The sequence below is a fragment of the Delphinus delphis genome, chromosome 10, assembly GCF_949987515.2.
Source record: "Delphinus delphis chromosome 10, mDelDel1.2, whole genome shotgun sequence".
Classification (NCBI taxonomy): Eukaryota; Metazoa; Chordata; class Mammalia; order Artiodactyla; family Delphinidae; genus Delphinus; species Delphinus delphis.
The window spans coordinates 55,212,949-55,240,671 of record NC_082692.2 but is presented as its reverse complement, the minus strand read 5'-3'; the positions used below and the strand labels follow the sequence as shown (position 1 = coordinate 55,240,671).

The 27,723-nt window shown below is 37.3% G+C and overlaps 1 protein-coding gene across 7 annotated transcripts in view; it reads right to left on the bottom strand.

The window, feature by feature from the left end:
- Positions 1–27,723, bottom strand: part of LRRFIP2 (LRR binding FLII interacting protein 2) — a 118,484-nt gene that overhangs the window by 44,136 nt on the left and 46,625 nt on the right. For 2 of the 7 annotated variants that reach the window (XM_060022152.1, XM_060022154.1), the window contains exons 5-7: positions 4,446–4,490; positions 2,920–3,036; positions 47–118 (exon numbers count right to left, since the gene is read on the bottom strand). In XM_060022152.1, coding sequence (XP_059878135.1) covers positions 47–118; positions 2,920–3,036; positions 4,446–4,490 — 234 coding nt within the window. Of the gene's footprint in view, positions 1–46; positions 119–2,919; positions 3,037–4,445; positions 4,491–19,793; positions 19,860–21,327; positions 21,370–23,894; positions 23,964–27,149; positions 27,195–27,292; positions 27,350–27,723 lie in introns of all 7 variants that reach the window. The other 5 variants (XM_060022153.1, XM_060022155.1, XM_069541139.1 and 2 more) reach the window with 4 other exon arrangements.

The window sequence follows — 27,723 nt, the reverse complement described above, 5'->3', positions numbered from 1 at the left end:
TCTGCGTACAGAGAACATGCTTGGGCTGCAAAATGGGCCCTGATACCTTTAGTTCCTTAAGCCCCTGCATGTATCTCCCTTCTACATCCTGTATCTGGTCCTTAAGGTCATAGATATCCTGCAGGACATAGGAATGAACCATTGCATAAAACCACACACAAAGTCTCAAAGGATTCAGATGAAAATGTGAATTACTTTTGCATATTCCAGACTAAAAGCAGAGAAACTGAGGTATACAAACGTAACTGCCACTGCAAACTGCTAAAAGGGGCAAACAGGCAAGTGATGGTGGGGCTGGGGAAGGCCTGGAGTAATGAAATCATTCTAACATATCAAATACTTCCTTGACATTAACTCCTGTGGAAAAAACATTAGCAAATGGGGCTGGCGCTGTGTACAAAAGCTATATAAGTTATAACATTTTTTAAAATACAATTTAAAAAACTGTATCAATCATTCAAATAATTTTTAGCATAACACTCCACCGATAGCTACTAAAATATGTAGTAAATTAATTATAAGCTGAAGATTCTACTGAGTCATGCAGAAGTTTTAAAAAACGTAAAACTAGAGATGAACAAAGTTGTCTTTCAATGACTTGGTTACTGACCACAATTAATTTGGGGGAAAGACAGGTAAAGGGAGGGGTATTAAACAAATATTTTAAACACAGTGTCAAATGAGAGAGTCTATCCTGAGGACATCATTTAAATGATGAGAAAAGCCTTTGCTCCAAATGTTACCATAATCCTTATAAGAAAAGTGAAGCAGGCCAAATTTTAAATGGAAAATATTGTTTCCCTTGTACCTGACCTTGCTACATGAGGTCTATTCTGGATGGTTGATTTAGGGGGGAAATAATTGATACAGGGCCCTGAACATAACTGTACAATTACAGGCAGGATCAATTATCAAAGGCCCATTACACAGAGTTTCTATATTATATTTCCCCTGCCCCCTTCATTCCCTCCTTGGTAGTTTTGTCTTTTATTCATTCGTTCATTCGACAGACATTTATCAAGTGCCTATTAGGAGCCAAATGCTAGGATACAAAAATCTCATTTCCTTCAAGGAGGTTGTTCTCTCAAAGAAGAAATACAAGTAAACAGCGAGCACAAGCTCAGTCTGAGGCTGGAATGCCCCATCCTTTTGTCCCACTAGAAAATAGCACCTAAAGGCAAGAGTTAAGCTTATTCAACGTTGCACCCTTGTGCTTATGCCTGGTACTTAGGAAGAGTTCAATAACACTGACCCCTTCAAAGTCAGAACCAGGCTGACCTGGGCCTCCTTCTGCAGTGCCGCTGCCGCTGTTCCAATCCTCACCCTCTCCTAACCTTCAGCCCACTTTTACGAGCTGCCCATTTCACAAGCCAGACTCCTGCTCCTACCCTGCCCACAATCTTACTCAGTCCCCACCGGTCCCTCCCTTCTCCTCTACTGTGTCAGTGGGAAGGGGCGGCCACCTTCCATCCATCTGATCCCTGGACACTCCTCTCACCCACTCAGGCACTTTCTCAGTCAGCTACCCCTTCTCCTTCCTTAACCTTCATAGTCTCTCTCTACTGGCTCAATCCAACCAATGAAAACAACAACTAATGCTGCCTTTAAAAGAACACAAAAACCTCTTAACTTCCTCTCTCTCTGTACTGACCAAACAACTTCCATTCTCCAATACTCTCTTCAGAGCAAGTTGCCTACATTTTCTCCCATCACAGTTTCGACTTGCTCATCTCATCCCCATTGTTCAACCACAGGGTAACTCTTCTCCTTGCCTCCAATGCTTCTTCCAGTCTGTGGTCAATCTTTAGGAATGCAAATCAGATAGTACTGCTCTGCTATTTAATATCCCCTAGTTGTCAGGGTAAACCTGAATTCCTGCCACACAAGGTGCTTTGTGATATGGCCCATCACTACTTCTCCAGCCTTCTCTCTCACCCACTACGAATCCTCACTTCTCATCCTACCCTCTGGCAACTTTGCTATACACATAATCTTGTGGGTCTCTGAATTTAACTATCTGAGAAAGCCTTCACCCTTCAGCTTCTTTGCCTGGTTAATTTTTATTCTTCCTTCACCCCCTCTCTCCACCGAAAAACCTTTTTTAAAATCTCTTCTTCTAGTCTAATTTAGATGATGCTTCTCTGAATTCCCTTAACAGCCCTATTCTTACTACTGCCATGGCATCACACCACCTGGTTTTACTGGTTTATATCCATTTGTCTTCCCTATGAAACAGCGAACTCTTTAAGTCCAAAGTGTGCTTTACTGCCTGACTCTGTGGGGCCAAGTGCTCAACAACGTTGAACGAATGAATAAATGCAATTTTTATTACTGCCCTTCCCTCGTTCCTCAAAAAGAGCATGTCCAGCAAATAGACATTCAAATACATTTTGAAAGTGTTATTAATAAGAATGGAGACTCAACTAATGGTTTAAATGAGCTTACATTACTCAGGTATTTCTGTCATCCCAAATATTATTATACTTGTCTTATCATGAAACACTGAGAGATAACTGTAATTCAGGCAGCCAAATAACACCATAATGTCTCAAAAGACTAATAATTCCCCAAATCTGGTTCCTTGTACATCCACATATTTTCCATTTAAAATATGGCCAATTATTTGAGAGAATTACTTTTATATACATTAGAAAGATTTTTTGGCATTTGTAAATTAGCAGAAGTCATTCCAATATCATCAAATGTTCAGGAAAGAGAATGGAAGAATTAACTAATTAACTAATCTCCTTCCCTTCAGACCCTAGTCACATTCTTGAACTGCACTAACAATTTTTTTTAAAGAACTCATACCATACTTTTTTCTTCCTACCAAGACACATTAAATGTTAAATAGTTCCACTAGACTACAAAGAAGCCAAAAAATTGTTTATAAAAAGCAAACCAAAAATCGCGGTTTACCCGCAATTCACTTAATGAGGTGTCTGGATCTATTAAGCTGCTCGTGTCCCCGCTTCCTCGTCTGGATGAGTTTCCACTTAGAGGGGTTGTTGCTGAGGCAGAATTTCGAGATGAAGGCTAGAGAAAAAGAAATATGGCACTTTTAAGTCTTGTTTCTTTAAAAATATATTTGCTGTGGAAACTAAAAGTGGGCCAGGGTGGTGGGGAGAGATCTAACACAGTGTGACAAGAAGTTACCGAATGCAATCCACAGGCAATTTAGATTGGCTCTGGGGAGAGGGTACCCAGAGACGGGCCCAGGCATACTAAGCACAACTGTGTTCGCTCGCTTTCCTGGAATCTAGAATTCATAATAACTAAGAAGGAAATGGTTCGTGTGAGAGTTGTCTGTTTTCTAAGTTTATCTTTGCTGTATTGTAAACAGCACTGGGGTGAGTACATCTGCTTGATTTTAAACAGTTTTAGAATGTTATACTTGGTATGCTAGTTAGCAGTCCTCCTGTTTAGTTCCTGAAGCTGCTTCTTTAGAATCTTTTCTTTTCCTAATACTTTGCTGATAAAGTTGGAGATACTATTTGCAGCTGACAGCAACAATACCGTGTATCACTATGAATTTAGACTGCTCTTCCCACAATGAGTTTAAATGCGACATCATGCTACTGGAGTAATAAATGGCAGGGATTTGTGCTATTCCATACAGCAGCCAACTAGCCACATGCAGTGATTGAGCACTTGGAATGTGGTTAGTCCAAACTGAGAATTTTTTTTTTAGGTGTAAAATACACACCAGATTTTGAGGGCTTAGTGTAGAAAAAAGAATGTAAAATATTTCATTAATAAGTTTTCATATTGATTATGTTTAAATATTTTGGACATTTGGGTTAAATAAAATATATTATTTGTATTAATTTTATCTGTTTCTTTTTACTATTTTAGCGTGGCTGCTAGAAAATTTAAACTTACATATGTGGTTTACATTTGTGGCTTGCACTGTATTTCTGCTGGATAGAACTGGTACACCTTTTGGGGGCATAGCACAAAATTAATCCTGATAATTTCCCTAAGATGACTTTCTAAAAATATTTCTGGAAGAAAATTAGAGATTTTTTAAACACAAAGCAACTCCTAGAAAGGAGTTATTTTATTGTACTTCGAAGAATAATTTATCTATAATAGGAAAAAAACAAAACCCTCAGAGTTTGTCACCACCATTCCTAAAGACACTTCTTCATTTTCAGTGTTTAATGGCTTCTTCTAAGGATTAAATTCTAGAGGAATGAAAATCAAAAGAGCAGCCAAAAGTTTAAGAGGTGACATTCAAGGAAATAAAATGCAGTGTCTTTTCTCTTCCCAGTGCTTCACATGATTCAACCACAGAGGAATCCGGGGGTCAAGGACAGGAAGTAGATGAAGAGAGGAAGAGTAGCTCCATCAGTTAAACTGTTGTAAAATCAAGAATAAAATAGTAGTAGACAGTAAGTTATTGACCTTGAGAACTTAATTTCCTTAGAAATTTAGATACTCACCCTTGTGTAATTTTCAGCATATTGTTTGTCAGATTTTTCATCCAACTAGAAAAGAACAGACATAAAAATCAGAAAAGATGCTTAGCATTTTGATTTTTTTATGGGGAAAAAAAAGAAGTGACCTCATTTGAGTTCTCCAAGTTCAATCGATATTTGGAACCTAAAAGCAAACATACTAAAACTGAAATAAAAGTTGGGACACATAAAACAAGATGTTAAGAACTTTAATTCTTATCTAAGGAAGACATGGAGTAAGCAAGCTGTCCTTATGAAAAAATTTAGAACTTTTACACAGATTTTCTTTTCATGGTATTTGAAACATATTAAAGAAAACTATATGTTAAACTTAAATTTTATCATTGTAAAAGTTAACGCACACACACAAAAAAGTGTATACATCAAAAAGAAAATTCTGATAAAACCAAAAGCCAAAAAACTTTCTTATCTTAGCATTACTGACACAGGACACACAGATTAAGACTAGCATACTTAGACAAAAACGTTCAGATTGGGCTAGAGCATGTAAAATATATCATCAAAAAAATTTCCCCACAGCACTAAGGAAATTGGTTGCCCGGTTTTTGTTTTTGCTTTTTAAGTAACACACGCTCACGTATCCAAAAAAAGAGAAAAAAACAGCACAAAGGGTATGCAAAGTAAGCCTCTCTCTAGAGGTACACCATACCCAGATCTTCAAGGGCAACCTACACCCAGTCTTTAAAAAATTCTAACACATTAAAAAACAAAACAAACAAAACAAAAAAAACAACAAAAAAAATTCTAACAGTAGTGTCCCAAATACATTCCATATCTTCTTTTTCCTCTTACCATGTTTCAGAGATCAGAGAAAGTACTTTATTTTTCTTCATGGCATTTGTCACTCCCTGACCCCACGATATTTATTAACTTATTTATTAATAAATAAACTTATTTATTAATTGTCTGATCTCTCTCTCTTAATGTAAGCTCTATGTCTGTATGTTCTTTTCTGTATTCCTAACACCAAGAATAGCACCTGGGGCTTCCCTGGTGGTACAGTGGTTAAGAATCTGCCTGCCAATGCAGGGGACAGAGGTTCAAGCTCTGGTCCGGGAAGATCCCACATGCCACGGAGCAACTAAGCCGGTGTGCCACAACTACTGAGCCTGCGCTCTAGAGTCTGCGAGCCAAAACTACTGAAAGCTGTGTGCCTAGAGCCTGTGTTCCGCAACAAGAGAAGCCACCGCAATGAGAAGCACGTGCACTGCAACGAAGAGTAGTCCCCGCTCACCGCAAATAAAGAAAGCCTGCGCGCAGCAATAAAGACCCAACACAGCCAAAAATAAATAAATTAAAAAAAAAAAAGAATAGCACCTGGCATACAGGACTCAAAATTTCTTGGATGAACGAATAAATGAATTATATCCCATATGTACTTATAGACTTACCTCATTTATTTTAAGAGCTGCATAGTACCCTATTATCTGGACATACCATAATTGAGTTATCCTATCTTCTGCAGATAGGCCTTACGGTTGTTTTAGTTGGCGTTTCAAGAAGGGAAGTACCTTAAAGGTTTAGTCTAAAACCCTGATTTTATAGCTGAGGAAAGAGAAATTCAGAGGTGAAAGATCTTGCTGAAGCATGCATAACTGCTAAATGTCAGAGCTGAATCCAGACCTCAGTTTTGTGAATTTTTCGTATTATTTACCTGTATATACTGTCCAAATTACCACTGGGGGAAAAAAGTCACAGAAAAATTTAACTAAATGAAAATATACCCAGACTCCAACTCCTAGACCAACCCTCCCAGCCCAATCTAGAGAAGAGATTTGAAAACCTTCCTTAGTTAATTATTAAAACACAAAATGTCATTATTTCTGGCTCAGTTCAGATCACTTCACTCTAACTTCCTCATATTTGACAGTTTTTTCTGTTTTTTTATTACCCACATTTATTTGTGTTCATTTTCTGTCTCAGTAAACACCTTTTATTATAAGTACCAAATCAGAATATAAATACTATCTCAGACTTCAAATTCTTTTTGCTACTTCTTACTGTAATCCTCTTAAAAAAAAGGAACTGATTTTAGTTCATTTTGACTTCTTTAAACCACATATGAAATGTTTTAAAACAGGCGATGACAATAGTTTTTAATATTGGCAGTTATTGCCATAGAAAGGAATTATCTTCCTCACATCTATACTAGTAAGATATATTGCCTAATATTTAATGTGTTATTCCTCAGAGTGAAAGAAATATCATATCTAAATAAACTGACTTATTTTCCTTAGAGTATCTTCCAACTCTCTTCTACTAATGAGTTAAAGAGAAAAACAAGCAGCATTCAGAAACATTCTTCCAGGTCCATTTGAAACCCTGTCTCTTATCCCACTCTCACACAAATGACCCCCAAACCCACCCAGTTTTTAATAGACAGTCACCTGAGAATAATCTTACATTTCAGAGGCTGCATCGCTGACCCAGTCCACTGCAGGACTGATTCTGTTGCTTTCGCTATCTCCTGACAGATCCCAACTGCAGCACCTGCCCAAGCTGATCGTGTGCCAAACTTCAGGGACTGTGGAGGTAGCAAAAATGCCTAGAGCCGCCCCGCTGCAGGGACTTGGCCAGAGACTCTTCAGTGCTCACTTTGCAGGCTTGTGCTGCATTATACGCAGCCTTCCGTTTAGACGAAAAGCTAGTGGAAACCTGGTATTCTAAAAGCCCTGGGAGGTCTACATAGCTGCATTGCAACGACAAGCTAGTGTTCAAAATGATGACCAAAAGAGTCTGCCAGATCCTCAAAAGGCTCTTAAGTGGAATAAGATATAATCATGTTTAATATACTAAGGTATAAAAGAGGGAAATGTTGGTAAAAGGGTACAAACTTTCAGCTAGAAGATCAATAAGGTCTGAGGATCTAATGTAAAACATGGTGACTACAGCTGATTTTAAAAAATTGTTATATATGAATAACATGGAAAAAATAAATATGCAATAATATGAAAAACCAGAAAACAAAGGCTATATGTACTATATAGTCACACTTTTGTAAAACAAGCAAAGTAAACTGAGATAGAGAAAAATACGGAAAATAAGTCATCAAATTGCTTTAAAAAAAAGTGGCTAAACAAAATGGTAGACTAAAATATAAAACAACAACAACAAAACAGAAAGCAAGGCTTTTTTCCTTAGTAAAGCCCTCAGGACTTGCTCATGAATACTGACTACAGCCTACTATTCTCAAAAACTTTCAAGTAAATATTATGCCATTACACTCCTACATAATTAAATTGGTAATTTTCCAATCAAGAAAAGGGTCCCCTTGATAGCTAGAAATGGAAAGTTAGCTGATAGGCTTGTATCAATAATATTTCATATTCGTATTAATGCACAAAGAAGAGCACATGATGGCAAACTTTATTGCTTCTTTTAAGAATTTCAAATTATCAACTCGTAAACAAAGTCTTAAATATCATCTTTTCCATATTTCAGTGATAAATGCCTTTGCCTTATTTATGTCTGGGAAATCTGAAAATGCTTTGCTCTTGACATCAGAGTATAGATTGTTTCTCTTTAAATCTACACTCCTTATTTGTTGAAATTAGTACATGAGAAATATTTCTTAGAATACATATCTTGTCAAATCTTTGAAACCCTTGGTTTCTTCTTAAAAGAAAGATATTTCTTATTCTCTGATTAAGAGGCCCTTTGACCTTCATTTCAGCAAATGGCTACTTTGACAGATAATTTTATCCTACTAGAATGGTAAAATACAATTTGAACCTTTTTGAGTGGAAACAGAATTCTAGTTGTGAACACATTTTTTTTTTTTTTTTTTTTTTGGCTGTGTTGGGTCTTCGTTGCTACGCACGGGCTTTCCCTAGCTGTGGTGGGTGGGGGCTACTCTTTGTTGCGGTGCGCGGGCTTCTCATTGCGGTGGCTTCTCTTGATGCACAGCATGGGCTCTAGGTGCGCGGGCTTCAGTAGCTGTGGCTCGCGGGCTCTAGAGCGCAGGCTCAGTAGTTGTGGCGCACGGGCTTAGTTGCTCCGTGGCATGTGGGATCTTCCCGGACCAGGGCTCAAACCCGTGTCCCCTGCACTGGCAGGCAGACTCTTAACCACTGTGCCACCAGGGAAGCCCCGTGAACACATTTTAATATCATCATTTGAAAGAGTTGTTTAGAAACAAAGATGTATTTTATTCCAAATTTTTTTTGCTCTAGAGAGGGGTCCAACATATATTTTAGGCTTTGCCAAGAGGTAAAATTAAGGATATTATATAGGTACTTAGATAACCATTAAAAAACAAAGAAAACTTTGGCTGGTAGGCTATAAAATAACGGGGCTGGCCAGATTTGCCAACCACTGCTCTAGAGAAGCTTGTGCTTATGTTACAAGGTATACAGCATGACTCGATACACATATACACAGCCTATATACATGTATATCAAATCATCATGCTATATACCTTAAATATGTATACTTTTTATTTAAATATGTAGACAGATCAAAATAACTACCTGGCAAAAGAAAAGAGTTTTATTTAATTAGTAGAGGCAGTGGAAGACTAAAAAAAAACTGTCAACCTTTTCACTCCTGTGTAGTTACTAAAATAAATTGCCAAGAAGTAAACGTAAGGAGGACATAGCCAGTAATTCAGACATCACATTAGATGCTAAAAGAGTTCAAAGTTTTTAAGAGAAAAGGTGTATACAATAAATTAAATTGTTTATATCTATGAAAAAACAGGTTACTAAGCAAATTAATAAAATGGGCGATATTTCAAGGGAAGGACTTGGGAGCCAGTCTTCTAACTTTGTGTGCAGAGAGACTGTTGATGTGACCAAGGTCAAGATGGGACTGTTGCTCAGCCAGCCAGCTTCGAGCGCCAACAATCTGGAATACTTAAGGACAGCACTCAAAATTGTTTTCTAGGATTAGTCATTCAGAAATAGCTATTTAAATACAATTGGTGACATGCTAAATATAAATAATTCTCTCTTCATTAAAAAACTGTCTAATTTTTTGTTAAGAAACCCTGACTCATCTGCTTCAAAGCGCTTGATAATTAGGACAGCGTTGGTCCAAGGGCAAACAACACTAATGCCAGTTACGGAGAGACGTCACAGACAGAAAATCAGGCTGTTACATCCATCAGGCAGGTAGACATCTGCTGGTCTAGGTTCCTTCATTAAGGTAAATGCCTCAAGGCATTTCTACTGGACAGTCTTTCCTAAATTCAGTTCCCAATGAATGTGAAAGCAATAGATAGGCATTTCTTCAAAACAATGCCATAATCCAAATGTTCAAAATCTATTCAGATTCTTCCCAGTTACTATAAGTTAGTGACTCTTTGCTAAGTAGGATATTTTATTGTTCAACCTTCAAAGTTTACCTAAAAATTTATAGATTCTCCAAAATGAAAAGGGAAAAAAAATTTTAAGACTGATCAGGAATATCTAAATATGGGCTAGGTATTAGATGGTTTTAAGGAGTTATTTTTCATTTCATTAGGTATGATAATGGCACAGTAAATAAAGAAAAAAGTTCTCAACTAGAGACGCATACTGAACTATTTATTGGGAAATGGCATGATGTATGGGATTTGCTTTAAAGTACTTCAGGAAAAAAAGGAGGGAAAGGGGAAGAAATAGATGAAACAAAATTGGCAAAATATTGATAATTGTTGGAGCTGCTGATGGGTTCTATGGGGGAAAATTTCCACAGGAAAAATGTTGTAAAAAATTGGAACATATCAATATATACATTTCAAAACAAAACAAATAACTGTATTTTATGCTAGTGTGCTGAAATAAATATTTCCTAGGCAGTAAATTAAGTGCCTCATTTAAAAATAGCTATTTTGTTAGCTGTTAGTCACAAGCCTGAGACAGTGAATCCCCATGCGTTGCACTCACGCTGGTCAGATCTGGGATGCTGACATCATCCATGTCGGAGACCATGCTCCCCCTACGATTGGAGCGACTAAAATAATCAGCTGCAGAAACCTTTCAGTCAGGAAAAAAATGAGATGCTTTAAAAGTTAAGAAGAGAGAGAAGAAAAAGATAAGAACATTGGCATATGGGGGAAATTTTTTTTTTTGGTGTGTGATAAAGTATCATGAAATGAAATGAGTAAACTGCTGTGACTTACCTACTCAAGAAGGTGAGAAAGAAGTGTAAAGGGTTCCTAAATGACATCACAGCTCCCTAAAATAAGCTCTTATTCATCTTAGCTAGAGTCCTATGCTATAGAGATCATCCATGTACTGCCTGAGAACCAGCGTCACCCTCACCATGAGGGATTCTAGGATAGCATTTACCTAAAGCCTCTACTATATTTCACAAATGTATAATGCATTATAGCTATCAGCTCTGTTAAGCACATATATCCTGAATGTGGAACTATCTGTAGAATATTTACTGTGCCTTTTACCAATTTCCACAGTTTCCTCTTTTTCATATTCCTCAGGACCGAGAACTGTAGAACAAAATAATGAACAAACTACATTGGCCTCTTTCTGGTTCCCCAAACATACCCAGTGTCTTCCCACCTTCGTCGTTGGCACTGGCCTAGGAAGCTCTCCTCCCAGCTCTTCAAGCAGTTCAACTCTCAGCTCAAAGGTCAACTCCCTCGGAGAAGCCTTCTCTGATCACCCCATCCAAGGGTGATCTCTCTCTCTCTCTCTCTGCCACACACGCACGCGCACACACACGCACACACGCGCGCACACACACACACACACACACACACACACACACACACACCACTCAATGTCTTCTATAATATCACCTGCTTTTTCTCTTCACAGTCCCCGGGTTTACTTTCTCTTTTTTGTTCCTATCTTTATCAGTTTATTTTCTATTTCTTTCACCAGGATATAAGCTCCATGAAGTCAGAAATCTGGTCTATGTGGCTTACCACATTATTCCCAGCACTTAACATGGTCCCTCACATATAACAGGTACTCCCTCCATACACATTTGTTGCATTAATAAATAATGAATATTTTTTACCTCACTCATCAGCTGTTCTTTACCTCAGCTCTGTCTGATTCCCTTGCTCAAAAACTCTTCTCTTCCAGAAAGGAATCTGGAAGCCCATCCACAGAGATGCCTTCCTTAAGGCTTACAAATATGAAGTTTTGCTAAGAGCTGAGATAATCAAGCAATAGTATTCTTGTTCACAATAATACAACTTAGATTTAGATATAATAATATAACGATACCCACTATCTCAGAATTTTGATAGCTATTTTCTATATAGTAATTCATTTAATCCATAATATTAAGCCTACCTACAAAGATAGTCATTACATGCCCATTGTACAAATAAAGAAATTGCCATTAACACAACTAACAGGTTGGAGAAATGGTTCAAGCCCAGGCATCATCATTTCAGAGCCCCTGCCCTTTCCACTCCATCACTTTCTGGGGTACTTTCAGGTGTCATGGACTGTTGTTTCTCCTGCAGCTCTGCGTATGAGCATTAACTGGCTTGCCAATGGACCACAACTGTCTTAATTAGATCACTGGATTTCTGGTAACAAAGCTCACAAACTCTTGCTGTTCCCCTTTTCTATGAAAACTTTGTGTTTACAATCTTTCACAAAACATGACTTGTATTAAATGACCTTCTATTTTCTTAAAGGAATTATAGCCTCTTACTTATTGGGCTCTTTTGTTTTAGCTCTAAGCTGACACACCATCCTCACCAATGTAATTTTTGAATCAATTTTTAAGTATAGCAAAAATGTCATCAGCCCTCTGTAAAATTTCTTGCTTCATCAAAAGAATAACCTGAAATTATATAATTTGTATTCTAACATAGCTATTTGTTACCTCTATAATTGTAACTCTAGTTGAATTCTAAGACCAAAATTTTTAAATTTTGCCATCAGCAACTCAAAGTATTCATGGGCCTTAAAAGATGTATAAACTATGGTTAAATTTAAATACACAGCGAAGAAAACAACTAATTAATGGCAGCATGATTTCTAATCCATAGTAATGAGTTTTAAACAATGTGGAGGCATTAATTTTGCTTGAGAAATTTTTTGGTTTTGGTGAATTGTGCACGTACATGCACGTGCATAAAATAGCAACAAAAAATTGAAAGTGAAAATCTGTCAAGTACACAATGACTAGCACATAAGAGGTGTCACTACGAAAGTTTACATAGCCCACTAAGAAAATGTATTCTCAGGAATACATTTCTGAAGGCAAATTATTCATATAAACTGAATTTGAAGAAAACACTCATTTTGTCAAGTGCAAATTTCATTTTCCAACAGATTTCACATGATCACACAGTGTTGCAATTTTAAAACTCATCGTATGTGTTTGCATGCAAATCACGCTCACCACACTCTCCCTTCGCCCACGGCTGGCACGACCAGAAGAAGCAATGCTTGCAGTGTCATCGTCGATAAACTATAGATATTAAAAGCAGATAATGAAAAAGATGCAATTTCACTACAGGTCTTCCCTGACTGAAGGCACATGAGGTAAGGCTTTGGGAAGCACACAAACACTCTCCATGAGCATAATAATTAGCACCATCTATTGTGCACCATTAAACCAAAAAGCTGTTTCAAGGCATAATGAACGATCATTAAAAACCAAAAGATATTTCCAAAAAGCACAAAGAATAAAATAGTACTTCATCTTTTGTTTAAGTTAAATGAACGAAAAGTGGGGGGCATGACTCTACTGGCCAAAACCAGCCAGGGACTTCATGCTTTTTAAACCTCTAGGCTCTTCGGGGTCCTATCAGGAGTCAATAAATACATTTAATGTTTTAGTTTGGGAGAGAAAATAAAAGAATCTTCTTAAGTGAAATAATATAAGTCAAAGACAGAATTTCCTACCAGCAAGGACACTGAAATGATGATTCTTACTGTCCTTTATTCATTCCTATGCAGCAGGTGGAGATATTTCTAATATCACCACACAGTTTTCTTCCTCTTTCACCAGCAGTGGAAGACTCATCTTCAATATATGTAGGTTGCCTCCATTCTGACATCACTAAGAAACCATTCTGGCATCACTGGGATAATACCTCTGAGCCCCCTTGCAAATGAAAGAGCATTTAGCCAGCATACACGGACAAGATTCTACACTTGACTGAAAATATTACCATAATTTTGTTTGCAAGGGACCATCACAGTTGGGACACTAAAAATGCTACCAGGCCCAAGAACTGCCAAGTGGAATTTTATTACCCGGTGGGTTAAAAGTAAACTTCCTCCTTATGTGAAAACATACCTGTAATAACTTTTATCTCCTTAAACATCCGTGTAATAACTTTTTGTTAGCTATTAGAGTAGAATTCTTGATAAGTGCCACTTGGAAATGGCAGAAGAAATGAGCCAAACATATATGTAGAAGAAAGTCCATATATCTCACCTATTCCACTCCACAAAGTAACCTATGTTGACCATTAAGAAACTGCTTAATAATTTCTCCAATTTTGACACTGTCAAGAATAACAAGGTAGTTCCTAAAGTCATCATTTGTTATTGAAAATGTTAATTATTAGAGTTTTTTGGTGGGAAATATGGCAATATATAGCATAATTTAAATGTAAATACTCTGATTCCCATCATTTCATAATTAGCAATTTACCATGCAGATCTACTCATACAAGTCCACAAAAATATACCTGCATAAGCATGTTCATTGTACAAGTGTCTGTAGTAGCAAAACTCTGACAACCTAAATGTCCATCAAAACAGGAGCAATTTTTCAAATTTACAGCCCAGGCACTAATGGAATGATCCATTGCCATTAAAAAAAAATGTGCTGACATAAACCTATCTCCAAGAGGCACTCAGTGGAAACAGTAACGGACATGGTTTACTTTTTTAAATCTTTTAAATGTCAAAAAAAGAATGAAAAGAAAAAAAGACTGACAAAAAAATGAAATAGATCTTTATATACTGATTTGAAAAGATACTTTGAGTAAAGAAAACAAGTTGAAGAGCAGTATGTATACAAGTCATTTACATACTGTTCAAATAAAGGACACTCATATATACATGAAATATCTCTGAAAGGATATACAAGAACAGAGGTTGCATTTGGGGAATGGATATAGGAGGAAAGGGTCAGAGAACTTTTATTTTGTACTTTCCTTAAGCTAATATTACATTTATAAATTTTTAAAAAAGTTTGCAGGCCTCTCACTGTTGTGGCCTCTCCCGTTGCGGAGCACAGGCTCCGGACGCGCAGGCTCAGCGGCCATGGCTCACGGGCCCAGCCGCTCCGCGCCATGTGGGATCTTCCCGGACCGGGGCACGAACCCGTGTCCCCTGCATCGGCAGGCGGACTCTCAACCACTGCGCCATCAGGGAAGCCCTAAAAGAAGTTTTAATACTCCAGAAAGACTGGGTGATTAGAAGTGTCCCAGTTTTCTGTAGCAATTTTTTTTTTTTTTTTTTTTTTTGCGGTACGCAGGCCTCTCACCGCTGCGGCCTCCTCCATTGCGGAGCACAGGCTCTGGACGCGCAGGCTCAGTGGCCATGGCTCACGGGCCCAACCGCTTCGTGGTATGCGGGATCCTCCCGGACCGGGGCACGAACCCGTGTCCCCTGCATCGGCAGGCGGACTCCCAACCACTGCGCCACCAGGGAAGCCCTGGAGCACTTTTTAAAAGCTGACTTATTTGATTTCTTCTCCTCCCACTCCACTGATTGACAGGCTGGTAAGCAAGTGAAATGGTTCAATGTAGGAAGTAGACATGAAAAGGAGGAAGGAAAAGGATAGGGCAACCAACTCATAGTCTAAATTATCACCACTGAGAAGACAAGAATTTCCACACAAATGACAGTTATATATAAATTTTTTAAAAATTCTAATGGCACTGGTTCCAGACTCATTTAAGAAATTACGTGCTTAAGTCACGTTCATACAGAAACCACCCGTTAGGACAAATTAGTTCTTGAGTTTGTGTACTGAAGCAAAATGATAATCCATGCACAACAGAGTGAAACACACCACATCCTCAATATTCTGAATGGTGAGTACAGATTAATGAAACAATCAAAAGTGTCTATAAAGCATGCAAAGAGACTAGACAGCTCACCACAGGACTGCTTCGGGCTGAACTTGTTCTTGATGAGTGAAAACTGTATTCAGATGGCTATAAAGTTTCCAAGAAGAAAGGTTTTACAATTAACGATCAGCTCCTTTTCCTGCTGGGAATACATCAGTGCCCCTGGACCTAACTCGCCCCTGGCTCTCAGGTGAAGATAACTGTTCCTCCCCCGCCTGAACTCTTCTTCACTCCCACCACCCTCACCATCCAGCAGCCCATGGCAGGAGGGAGAAGAAAGGCCCTGAGAAGCGCTGTTCCCAGCCTCTTCCTAAGGAACTAATGAGCCAGAAAAGAGGTTTCTCTACTTGTATTGCCTTCATGCTTTAAGCCACAGTTTCCAGCAGGTGCCTTCTCGCAGCTTGGGTGAGAGCCACCATTGTCAAGCTGATGGATCACAGCTTGTAGAGTAATTATAGGTCAGATTAAATGACTCTGTAAGTAAACTGTGCCCACCTACACACCACCCTCCTCACCATCTCCACCTGCTTAGACTTACAGTTCGAGAACCATAAGGGTTATATAATCCACCATCATACAACGACGCCTAAAGAACAAAGGAAATGCCATTTATCTATTCAGCATCAAAGTTATTTTGAAAATGACATAACTTCTTTGCAGTACCTAGTTCCAAAAGTTTTGAAGAATGGTGTTAACGTGTACAGCCTCCTGAGGTGGTAACACTCATTTATGTATGCATAAATTCCTGCGTTAGCCTCATTAAAACTTCAAACTCACACTTCATTTAAAAAGCACCACTGGTTACAGCACTGCCTTTCATCATCACGTTATGAAATTAGGAGAACATTTACGACTTTATTCTCTCAAAAGAGGAAATAAAACAGAAAAGAAAGTAAGGTACAGAAAAGAAAGTGAGGTACAGAAAGCATTTTGCCCACTGTTACGATAAAATTAAGTACAAAGCCTCAGGTTCCCAGTCCACTAGAACAGGCCACAAGACAACAAACAACAGCTTGAAAGCAACCAATTCCAACTCGCACATTACACAGAGCTACTGTTTTGTCTTTCTAGTCAGCTGGCTCCATTAGAGTCTAGTATTAACATGGCCAAGGCCACAGCTGTTCCCCCCCAAAATATGACACCCCATGCATGGGCAGCCATCTCACAAAAGTATGCAAGTGTAGTGCAACCCATGCAAGTCTACCTCCTCTACAGGAAGCCGATTCTAAGCAAGGGCCTACCAACAGCCAAGCAGTATCTACTGCTATGATATGCTCATTTTTGCTCCTCAAAAGTTTTTTATTTTAAGCACAGGCAGCACAGTCTGCAGTACACATAGCATTAAAGCCATGTGTCCTTGACTATTCTGGAGGAAAGATGGCAAGCCAGAGTCAGCACCGTGACAATGGCCCCACCAGGAGTACACACGTTGGAAGAGGAAAATACACACCAGACTGGCACTTCTCAGAAGACCAGAATTTGCAGTAGGGGAGGCCTATGGAGAAAGCACATGATTTAACCCAAAGAAAAGCAACTGATAGCTATGAAGGCACCATACTCCCCAGGAAGTACTAACCCTGTAGCTCTTAGATGTTGCCAGAGGGTCACTGTATAGGGAAGAAGACTGATAAGAAACAAAACAAAATAAAACAAAACAAGCAAAAAAAAAAAAAAAAAAAGGAAAAAAGAAAAGGAGAATCAGCCTCACCATCATGCAAGTAGAAGACAAATTTATTTTATACTCCATAATTCATTAGTAATTCTTGAGTGTTTAAGGCAGTTAAGTGACACACAATGTGAGAAAAAACTTAATCATTAGAAATCTCTTTGAATACCAATTTTAAGGGATAAGAAAGAAAAACACTCGGAATAGTTTCCTATAAATGGGTAAGTCCTATTGGTCTTTGAACATTAGTGTTAGGAGATGGGATGGGCACCTAAGAAAACACTCAGGAAAAGAGGGCCATGGCACAGGGAGTGTGGCAAACAGTGTCCACATCCCAGTCCCCAGCAGCTCCTGCGACATCTAATGGGCTTATCCTGATTATTGGGGAACCAGGTAAATGAGCTCTGAGTTATTGCTATAAACACTCTCCCAAATAGATTAGAAAACGTGTATTTCACAACAAGCCATGGACCAAGTGCCTTACTTTAATTAGATAAATTGTACTGGTCACAATGAATCCACACACTAACAAGGCACAGCATTTTTAAAAAAGGAATTAGATCTTTTTCCTGATGTCATCTCAAGACACAATTTTCAGTTTTTTTCACCAAGCCCAATCAGACATGGAAAATAAGATACATAAATATCTAAGTTATGTTTTGACAACTCAATTATTTCAAATGCACTATGCGCTATATATTTAAACATGTGTTTTAAATGTATGATGTGCCAAATGCCTTGTAAAAACAAGAGATTCTAACATTAAATATAATTACATTCTTCTCATCCCACGTACAGTTTAAATTTTCACATGTATATTTTTAATAAAAGGGCATACACTGTGATATGTACTGATGCCTACAACTTATTTTGAAATGCATCCCCCCAAAAAGATGGACTGATGGATGGATAGAGGGACAGTTGAACAGATAATTACATGATAAAGGAAATATAGTAAAATATCAATTGTAGAATCTGAGTGGTAGGTACGCAGGTGGCTACTATAAAATTCTTTGAACTTTTTTTATATGTTAAATATTTTTCATTAAAAAAACTGGAAAAAAATGGTACTCATTTTAAATATGGTGATTCAATAGTTCCCATTATTTAAAGATACACTCACACAGACTATGTGAATTCAGTTACCACAAACTAGCATATACACAGCCATTCACAGATTAGTTCTAACTAGTCAAAATGCAACAGGGGATTAGAAATGTGTTGAAGTTGGATAAAACACACGAAGCCAAAAAACTTGTGACAAACCCGAGTATAGTAGGCAGAAGTGGGTTTGCTATGTCTAAGACTGCTATAGTTTCTCTGGTCAAAGTAGAGGCCACTCTGCAAAAAGCAAAATTAAACACATTTTTCTTAGGTTAAATGCTGTTAACCTAAAAACATAGAGGCAAAATTGGATATTGCCAAAACCCTTCTGCTCCAAAACAATGATTTTAAAGCATTGAATCATATTAGGTGAAAGTGAAAATAACAACTATTTCAGGTCTCTCAAAAAAGATTAATATTTAAAAAATATTAATATTAAAATATTAACTATTTTCAAACCAAGTCATTGCTAATTTTTTTTTTTTTACTTTAAAAACAAGAGTATAAACTCTCAGACAAAATGGAATGGAAATAATAAATGATTTATTCTCATGTCATACTTAGGAATGTCCTTGAAAAACCCAGGATGAATGAATAATTACCTTTTATAATCTATTTAGCAATGCCACAGAAATCATTAAAGTTATTTTTTCAAAACTCCTGGCCCTGCCCGAGGCACCAGGACTCACCTCTCCCCAGAGCTCCCAACACTGCCCCCACCAGGGCATCTCACTAATATCCTCTCCATTTCATTCTCTCCCCCTTCCTCACTGCTACCAGCCAAAGCCTCCCAACCCTCTCTCCACCCCACCAATGGTCAGAACCCTGCCCATGGGAACCTTGAGTTAGCAGGGAGCTTAGGACTGTACTTCCTCTGCCAGTGCTGTAGCAACCTGACAGGAAAGAGGTGTTCCTAGCACCCCAAATGGGCATTCTAGACATTTTTTCCTCCACAGAAATGTTTAGCAAGGTCTGCTGGAATGGAGAGCACTATTAGTTCCATAGTTTAATTACGTTATTGGTTGAAGAGTCTTCTGCAAGACAGCATGGGAACTCTGCCATTGTGTACTTTATTGTTTCTACCAGAAAATTAATTTCAAGTTCCCAGAATTATAAAATCTATAAAAACAATCATTCAGAATGAAACCTATATGTGACTTTGGTACTACTTATAATACCACAACTAAATCAATTCAAATTTCTAAAATAGGTATAAGAATCTCACTAAGCCTATTCTTAAGGTATAGTCCTCCAAAGGACAGTTCATACATGAAAATACATTGTTAATGAACTTCGTGGGACACTTTCCTAATGCTAGCCACTAGGGTTAGATATATTAACTTGATATTAAATCTTGTAAATGAAAACAAAATTATTTTTAAATAAGTTCTGGTAAGTCATGTTTCAGTATATTATCAAGTTTCAATAATGCCTTAAGAGCACACCAGTGCAGTCATAATTCTTCAGTTCTGTAAAAGTAATCAGTGAATTCTACAGCCACACAAAATACTGTGATATGAGACACAACAGAACTAACCAGTGGGTCTTTATGAGAACCAGAAGATCTCTTCTTCATTCCATCAGAGTGACTGTCAGAATGATTCTGGAAGTAAATATTGAATACAAGGATCATATAGTGAAGTTTAAAAATAATTTAATAAAATTCATCTTAAAATCATACACAGAACGATCCACCTGAGACAGAGTAACCTACAGGCACTCTATTTCCCACCTGTTAGTAAATGATTCACTGCCCTTGACTGGCTAAGACACACAGCCTCTCTACACACCTGCATTCCCCCTCACCTCCCCTGTGCCATCCAGCTCAGTGTCTAGTCAACTAAAAACTTAATTAGGACTCAGAGCCAGGCAGGATATTTGTGGGGATCCTCACCCCACACCTCATTTGAGCCCCTGCCCATGGGACTATCTTCTTTAAAAAGGTATGAGTGACAAGAGAGTCTACTTCCTTCCACAGTCCTCCTTACCTAAAGGCCAAAAAGCAATCCCGTTCATCAATCAAAACAAGATTGAGAACAGAAAACATAACATTGTACTGCCCAAGACAGTCAGTCCTCTTAACCCAAGTTAGTGGTCCCACAGCATGTGCTGCTCAGAGGAAAGCAGCCAACATGGTATGTATGGATTTTCTCGAGTAGCAGCAGCATCATTAGACAATAATCTGACATCTGAGTCCTTTGAAGATAGCACCGTCTCAACACATAATTTCTCCTAGGAGTACAGGGCCAAGTGTATGTGAGGGGATAGAGGACAGCAATACTACTAAACTGGTCCATTGGTAGACAAGAAGTCCAATCTAGGTATGCACCGTTGGCCTGTAATGAGGAGGTGCAGCTAGAAGGGTCCTAGCTATTAACAGTCTGCTCTACGCAAATCATCTGAAACATGCACAGCTAGATCCTGAATCAGTAATTATACACTCATTTTTCTTTTTAGAATATGCATATCTTTCCTTTTATATATTACCCTGAACATTTAAGAGCTGCTGATATAGTCTAGCAACTCAGGCAATCTATTGACTTATTAACCCAAGAAAAACATGCGATAACTAAACTTCCTTGGCCAAAATGACATACCATAAAAAAACCAAATCAAGCAAAAAATGAGTGGATGTAACTGATGCTTCAGTTGTCATCTGTCACTGCTGGATGCTTTCACACCTGCTGGCTTGTGACACAGAACATGAAACACAGTAGGGCCTGTGCTGCCTTAGTTCAGTATGTATAAAAACACTGCTGGAAACATGTCTTCCAGGTCAATGAGTATGTGTCAGCTGGGTGGCTCATTATTTTAAGAAAAGATACTACTGCCAATCTTAGTCCTGAATAGGGAAGCAAATAATTTTTATCTGATCCTGATATTCTAAAAGACAACGTTATTCAAGTGCTAAATTATGCCACAATTGCACAACACTAGATTTTGCTTTGTTAGTCATACATTTCCCCCAAACATCATAACAAACCTATGAAAAAGTCATAATCTATGATTAGCATCATCAGGTGTTTATAAAGTAAAACTCTACATTTAACATGAAGTTATGCACTACATACTAATGATGAAAGTCTTGACGATGTATCCTTGAAAGCATCATACTGGATTTCAGGAAAAGGTGAAAGTTGGTTGTATTTCCAAAATCAGAAATATAAGGAGGGGAAAAAGTAACATTCATAAAATTATTAAAAATCCAGCAGTATTTTAAAAGCCCAAAATTATTAAACACAAAGGCTGTGACATTTGAATTAAAGAATATTCTTCCCCCTCATTCTTTCCTAGTATAGGTTATTGCTAAACTATACGTACAGCAAAAACTGCATGTTCTCTTTCAGAAACAGAATTTATAATCAGTAATGGTGAGATGATTCATCCCAGTACACTATAGCACAAAACACCCAAGGAAGCCTTTAAATGCAGGAATTAAGCATTCTGAAGTCAAAAGATGTTTTACTTTTTCTTATTGTGTCTGTCACCATCGTTTTCCATTATTTGAAACATGGCAAAAGCAAGGCATGGAGAGGCAATGAAGCAGGATCACATAACTAGTATAATAAAGCTTACAAAAAAAACAAAACCAAAAAGCAAACAAGCAAAAAAACAATTGCGGCATCAAAAGGGGGAGAGTTCTCTTATATCTGCTTGTGCACACACCTGAAAAACTTCCTTCCTCAAGAACTTTCTCTATGAAAAACAGTGAACAAAACTAGAAACTTGGCCAGAGTAAAGTGTGGATTACATACATTTATGACAAGACCAGAAAAACCACATTTCACGTAGGGTCTTTACAAAAATAATATGTGTAACACCACATTTCAAATCCAAGAAACTGAACTAAATAGTAACTAACTACTCAGATTTGTCGTTTCCTAACTTTATTTTTTAAGCATTCTAGCTCAGATTTTTTTAAGCAATCTGACCCAGAAGAGCAATGTACAAAACAATAAAACAATGCATAAAACAAAAGCAATAAACAAGTTCCTCAGGTAGTTTGGTAAAAATATCTTTCTTTGGCAACTTTTATACCCATTTAGGATTCTAGGGAACACTATTCAAGAACCTGATCTAAAGTAATGTTTTCCTAAGTGTGGACTGAAACTCATTAGTAGTTCATAAAATCAATTTATGGGTTCAACCAGCATTAAAAAAAAATAAAATAGAAGAGAAAATACTAGAGTTTATCATGTACAGTAAGAGTAAATATTATTTTGTGAAACTTCTGTTTCTATAATATATTTTATATACTTATATACATACAAACACACAGGCATATGTCTGCATATGTATACTGGATTTTGGTGTAAAATGCATTCCTTTTATAGAGGTCGCAATTTTAAAAAGCTTAAAATACACTAGAAGATCAAATTATATAGTGTAGTTCTAATAAAGCACTAAAATAATAGTTCAGATAGAACAAAGGCCTTCCCTTCATGCCCAATGAGGTGGTCATGTACAAAAGATATTGCAGGACCCCCCGAAAATATACTTCATAAGTATAAGGCTAAGTGGTATAATTTTACCACCAGTGTAAATTCAGTGAAAATGATATTGCAATAAATACTAGAAAGTGCTGGAGCAAAATATCTGCATTTGCATGCTTTTCTTATATTATCTTGAAAACAGAATATAAAGAGTGTTATTACATGTGTAAAAAAAATCTTGTTTATCCAGAATTTTCTAAAATGCCTAAGGGTGTGCCTTTGGTGGTAAATGATGTGTAATGGTAAAATGTCACTGTGGTGAATAACATTTCACTGAAAATAAAGTTCCTTCTCTATGGAAGTTTCACTTAACGTCTTTTCTCAGTTAACAAAATATCTTTTTTTTTTAAAAAAAACCCCATGACCAAAACATGTATTTCTCAAGTCACACATTCTTGCATATAAACTATTCCATTCTCCCAACCAGATAAGTTCATTGACGGGATCAGTCAAGTCTTATTAGTTCTTCTCATCCTCCCTGTAACACGAATGGCCTTTTGCAAAAGCTTAAGATTTAACGAGTTGAACTGAAATTGACCTATTTTGATTTTCCTTTTCCAAAATACAATGCAGAGCTCATATAGTTTAATTAATTAATTTATTTGGCCATGCTACACCGCTTGTGGGATCTTAACTCCCCAACCAGGGATTGAACCCAGGCCCTGGCATTGGAAGAGCGGAGTCCTAACCACTGGACCGCCAGGGAATTCCCTCAGGTAGTTTTAAAAATTGCTGAATCTGGTAGAAAAAATCCATAACTTGGACAACCCACTTGCTACTAGAACAACTGAGTAAACAAAAAGAATCCTCCAATATGTGCCAGTTGGTATTTATGTTATTTAAAAACAAATGATTCATCAAAGGAGGGAGAACTGAAAATATTAAGGGCTCTAGCTAAATAAAATGTTTCCAAACTTGCTATTATAATCTATCCAAAAATGTTTCTTTTAACACTCAGAAAAAGTTACCTCAAACTTTTCATTTGGAAATTAAATTTTTAAAAAGTACAGAAAACAGGTTGTAGAAACAAAGTTCAGCAGGTGTTCATTTCTGTTAGAATGGACCTATTTCTCAAGCCCCCAGGACTCTGTGAGTCAACAGTGAACGCACAATACTAACACGGCACATTTCTCTGGGCTACACACCATGATGCCTTTCCTTTTGGGTGTACTGGCTCTGCTCCAATGTGTCCCCATTACGTCCTTCGATGGGTTCTTCCATGGAATTAAACAGTGTAGGAGTAAGTGACAAAACACAAATTGCAAGCATATTAAAATTAACTTCATAAAAATTATACTAAGGCAACTGATATATAAATAGGAACTGATAAAAAAACAGTAAAAATCTCCACCAATTAAAACTGCAATGTATCTCTACCACTCTGATTCAAGATCACCTCATCTTCTAATTTTGGATCTCTTCCTTATAGTCTTCTTGTATTTCACTGTATAAAGCAGTGACCAAGCACTTCGTAAGATTTTTTTTTTTTAAGGTAGATGTTTTTTAAAGAAACAGATTGTTTCAGTTCTAGACTCAGGGCTTTGATTTAATCTTCCTTCCCCAAACCTACCATTCAGTCTTGAACTATCTTTGCTCTTTCTATTTTTATGGAGAATGTCTATAACACTGTTACCATCTCCAGCCCAAATAGCTTCTGGCAGGACACCTTTCAAGAAAGCAGTACCTGAAAGTTAACTGGACAAAAGGAAAGATCAAAGTCCTAAGAATGTGGCATAAAACCATAAATACATCTGCCTCATATCCAGGTACATATATCTAATGTTCATATATCAAATACAAGGTCCAAAAGTCTTAGACATTTTAATATACAGCTCATAAGTTAAAAAAAAAAAAACTGGCGGAGAAATACCAACCCCCCCCCCAAATAATATAGCAAATCCCAATAAAATTTAGGTCAGTGTTTTAAACCATCACAATTATTTTTACAGAGAACAAAAGTTGTCTACATATTTATTCAGTTTAATGTAGATGGTAAAGTTACTTTAAAAAGCAAATAATCTGATGCAAACTTAGAACTCCCAATATTATCTAGTTAAGAGAAAAAAGAAAAAAACTCTTATCTCAATTACATTTCTTTTAAACTATGTTATCAGTGAGCTTTCATTTCAAATCAGACATTTCCAGGAAAGTCTAAATATTTTAAATGTGCTAAATGTACACTCACACACAGTAAAGTTCCAAAGTCTCCTCTACAGGGTAAAATTTTTTGTTAATCTTTAAGTTTGCATACTGATTTTTTTAATTAGGAGCTTTACTCTTTTTCCCATAACAGCAAATTTTCATAATTACCATAATGAAATAAAATACTGTGAGAGTTCTAGTTATATCTTAAATTTATTTAATGATATAATTTCCATGAAATGAAAATCAACCTCATTACTTTATAGACACCCTGGATAAACAATTCCTTATTTATTTAATTGCAGATTTCTTTTTTGTTTGTTTGCAGATGTTTTAAAGGCCCCTAAATTAGGTTGAACTTGGATGGTTTTACCATTAGGTTAAACTAATATATAATCAAGTTTTCCATACAAATTTACAAATAATTTGCTTGATAAAAACTGTGTGAAACTTCACACTATGAACATTACAATGAAAAGTAAAGGGAAAACTCATACTTTTTTTGAAAAGAGGAAAGATGGGATTATTTTCAAAGCCCTTAAGGCTCAACTTTTAAGCTTCTGTTGACTAACTCCCTGTGAGAAAAAAAACAATATCTCCAGGGAGAAGCATGACAAGTTTTTCTTAAAGTATTTCTCAGCAAGATCAGCTTGGTGCTTTGTAACCACCTAGAGGGGTGGGAGGGAGATGTAAGAGGGAGGAGATAAGGGGATATATGTTTATGTATAGCTGATTCACTTTGGGGTTTTTTTTGTTTGTTTTGAGGTACACCAGCCTCTCACTGTTGTGGCCTCTCCCGCTGCGGAGCACAGGTTCCGGACGCGCAGGCTCAGCGGCCATGGCTCACAGGCTCAGCCGCTCCGCGGCATGTGGGATCTTCCTGGACTGGGGCATGAACCTGTGTCCCCTGCATCGGCAGGCGGACTCTCAACCACTGCGCCACCAGGGAAGCCCTGATTCACTTTGTTATAAAGCAGAAACTAACACACCACTGTAAAGCAATTACACTCCAATAAAGATGTTAAAAAAAAATAAAACAAAACAAAAACAAACAAACAAAAAAAAGTATTTCCCCTGCAAAATCATTCTTAAACTACTGATTAGATTTCTATAAAGGGTTTTTAATATTCTTATAAATCTAAATTTTTATAATTAACCAAAATACTTATGATTCAAGAATTAGTTTACTAACTTATTCTAAAAAGACAGTAGATTACATTCACCAATAAGAAATATAACCAGAGTAAAAGACTATTTAAGAATACAAACACATCAATAATTAGTATACCAGAACACACTCAGTTTAATATAGTGTATTTTTATACGTTATACAAGATAGGAAGAAAACTAGACCTGGGGAGAATTAACAAATATAGACCTTAGCAAGAAAGATAATTTTACTGATGAAAAATCTAGGTGTAAGTACATATACAATATTATCAATGTGTAAATTAAAAAAGCATTGCTCTAAGGTTTAAAGCACAATTCTTTAAGAAGAGACTCAGTTTCCTGGCACAATATGCAAGCCTTTGATGAGCGATTTCTCATTTATCTTGATTTACAATGACGTACGCTAAAAATCTGAGACAAACTACAAAATGTTAATCAAAATGTTGAAGCATGATAATTTCTAAAAGTATGATAAGACAGGCATTTTTAAAATCAGAAGCGCAATTTTCCCACTGACTAAAACTATAGTCACCCAAGCTCCAAAATAATAAATTTTATTTAATAAATTGTCATTTAAAAAAATATGAAAGTAGGAAAAATCTGAAAGCTAGAACCATGCCGATGTTATTCTATAAAATTAACCTTATTATGTTGTGATGGTTTTCCAAAATCAAAGGTCCTTTTATAGAAAGTGAATATATATGTTAATAGATGAAAATATTCATGATTTTAGAACTGATTTACTTACAGCAATAATTTGAAAGCATCATTTTCCAATGAAATAGCTTTGCCAATATTTCTGTGTTTTAAAGAAAGGCAGGGGCTTCCCTGGTGGCGCAGTGGTTGAGAGTCCGCCTGCCGATGCGGGGGACATGGGTTCGTGCCCTGGTCTGGGAAGATCCCACATGCCGCGGAGCGGCTGGGCCCATGAGCCACGGCTGCTGAGCCTGCGCGTCTGGAGCCTGTGCTCCGCAACGGGAGAGGCCACAACAGTGAGAGGCCTGCGTACCACAAAAAAAAAAAAAAAAAAAAAAAAAAGGCAAAGGGATAGCTTTGCTATGGGGGTGTAAACAACTTAAAATACCAACCCTGTGACTGCCAAGACTTCGAATGGACAACGCATCCTCAACTCCCTGATAAAAATAAAAACAAACATAGTAAAGGTGTGTGAGTGACTATGGCAAGTTGATGAGGAAAAGTATTAGAGGCAAGTTTGTAGGTTATTACAAACCAGAGAAGGACGATGATGACTGGACCGGTGGGAATACTTGGCCCTTTCCAACTCATCCTGGGAAAGGAGAAAGTACATGGAGAGTTAATCACTCAGCTGAGGGCTGTTGGTCAGAACAGCTGAGCACAGCAGCACCTTCCCCACAGCAGGCGGTAGGGACAGCTCAGCCTCGAAAGCTGGGTTTGGGGCTGCCATGTCCCTCAGTTGGAAAGAAAGTAGAAATAATCTTGGCAGTGTTTTTATTTGAACAAGTGTGTGTGTGTATCTATCATGTATCTGTCTGTCTGTCTGTCTATCTATCTATATCTATCTATCTATCTATGGATAGATAGATAGATAGATCTGACCACTTGTAGAAGGTACTCTATATATGACCAAGGGAGTTCAATGTACCAAGATAAAAATAAGCAAGTATACTTAAACAGAAATTG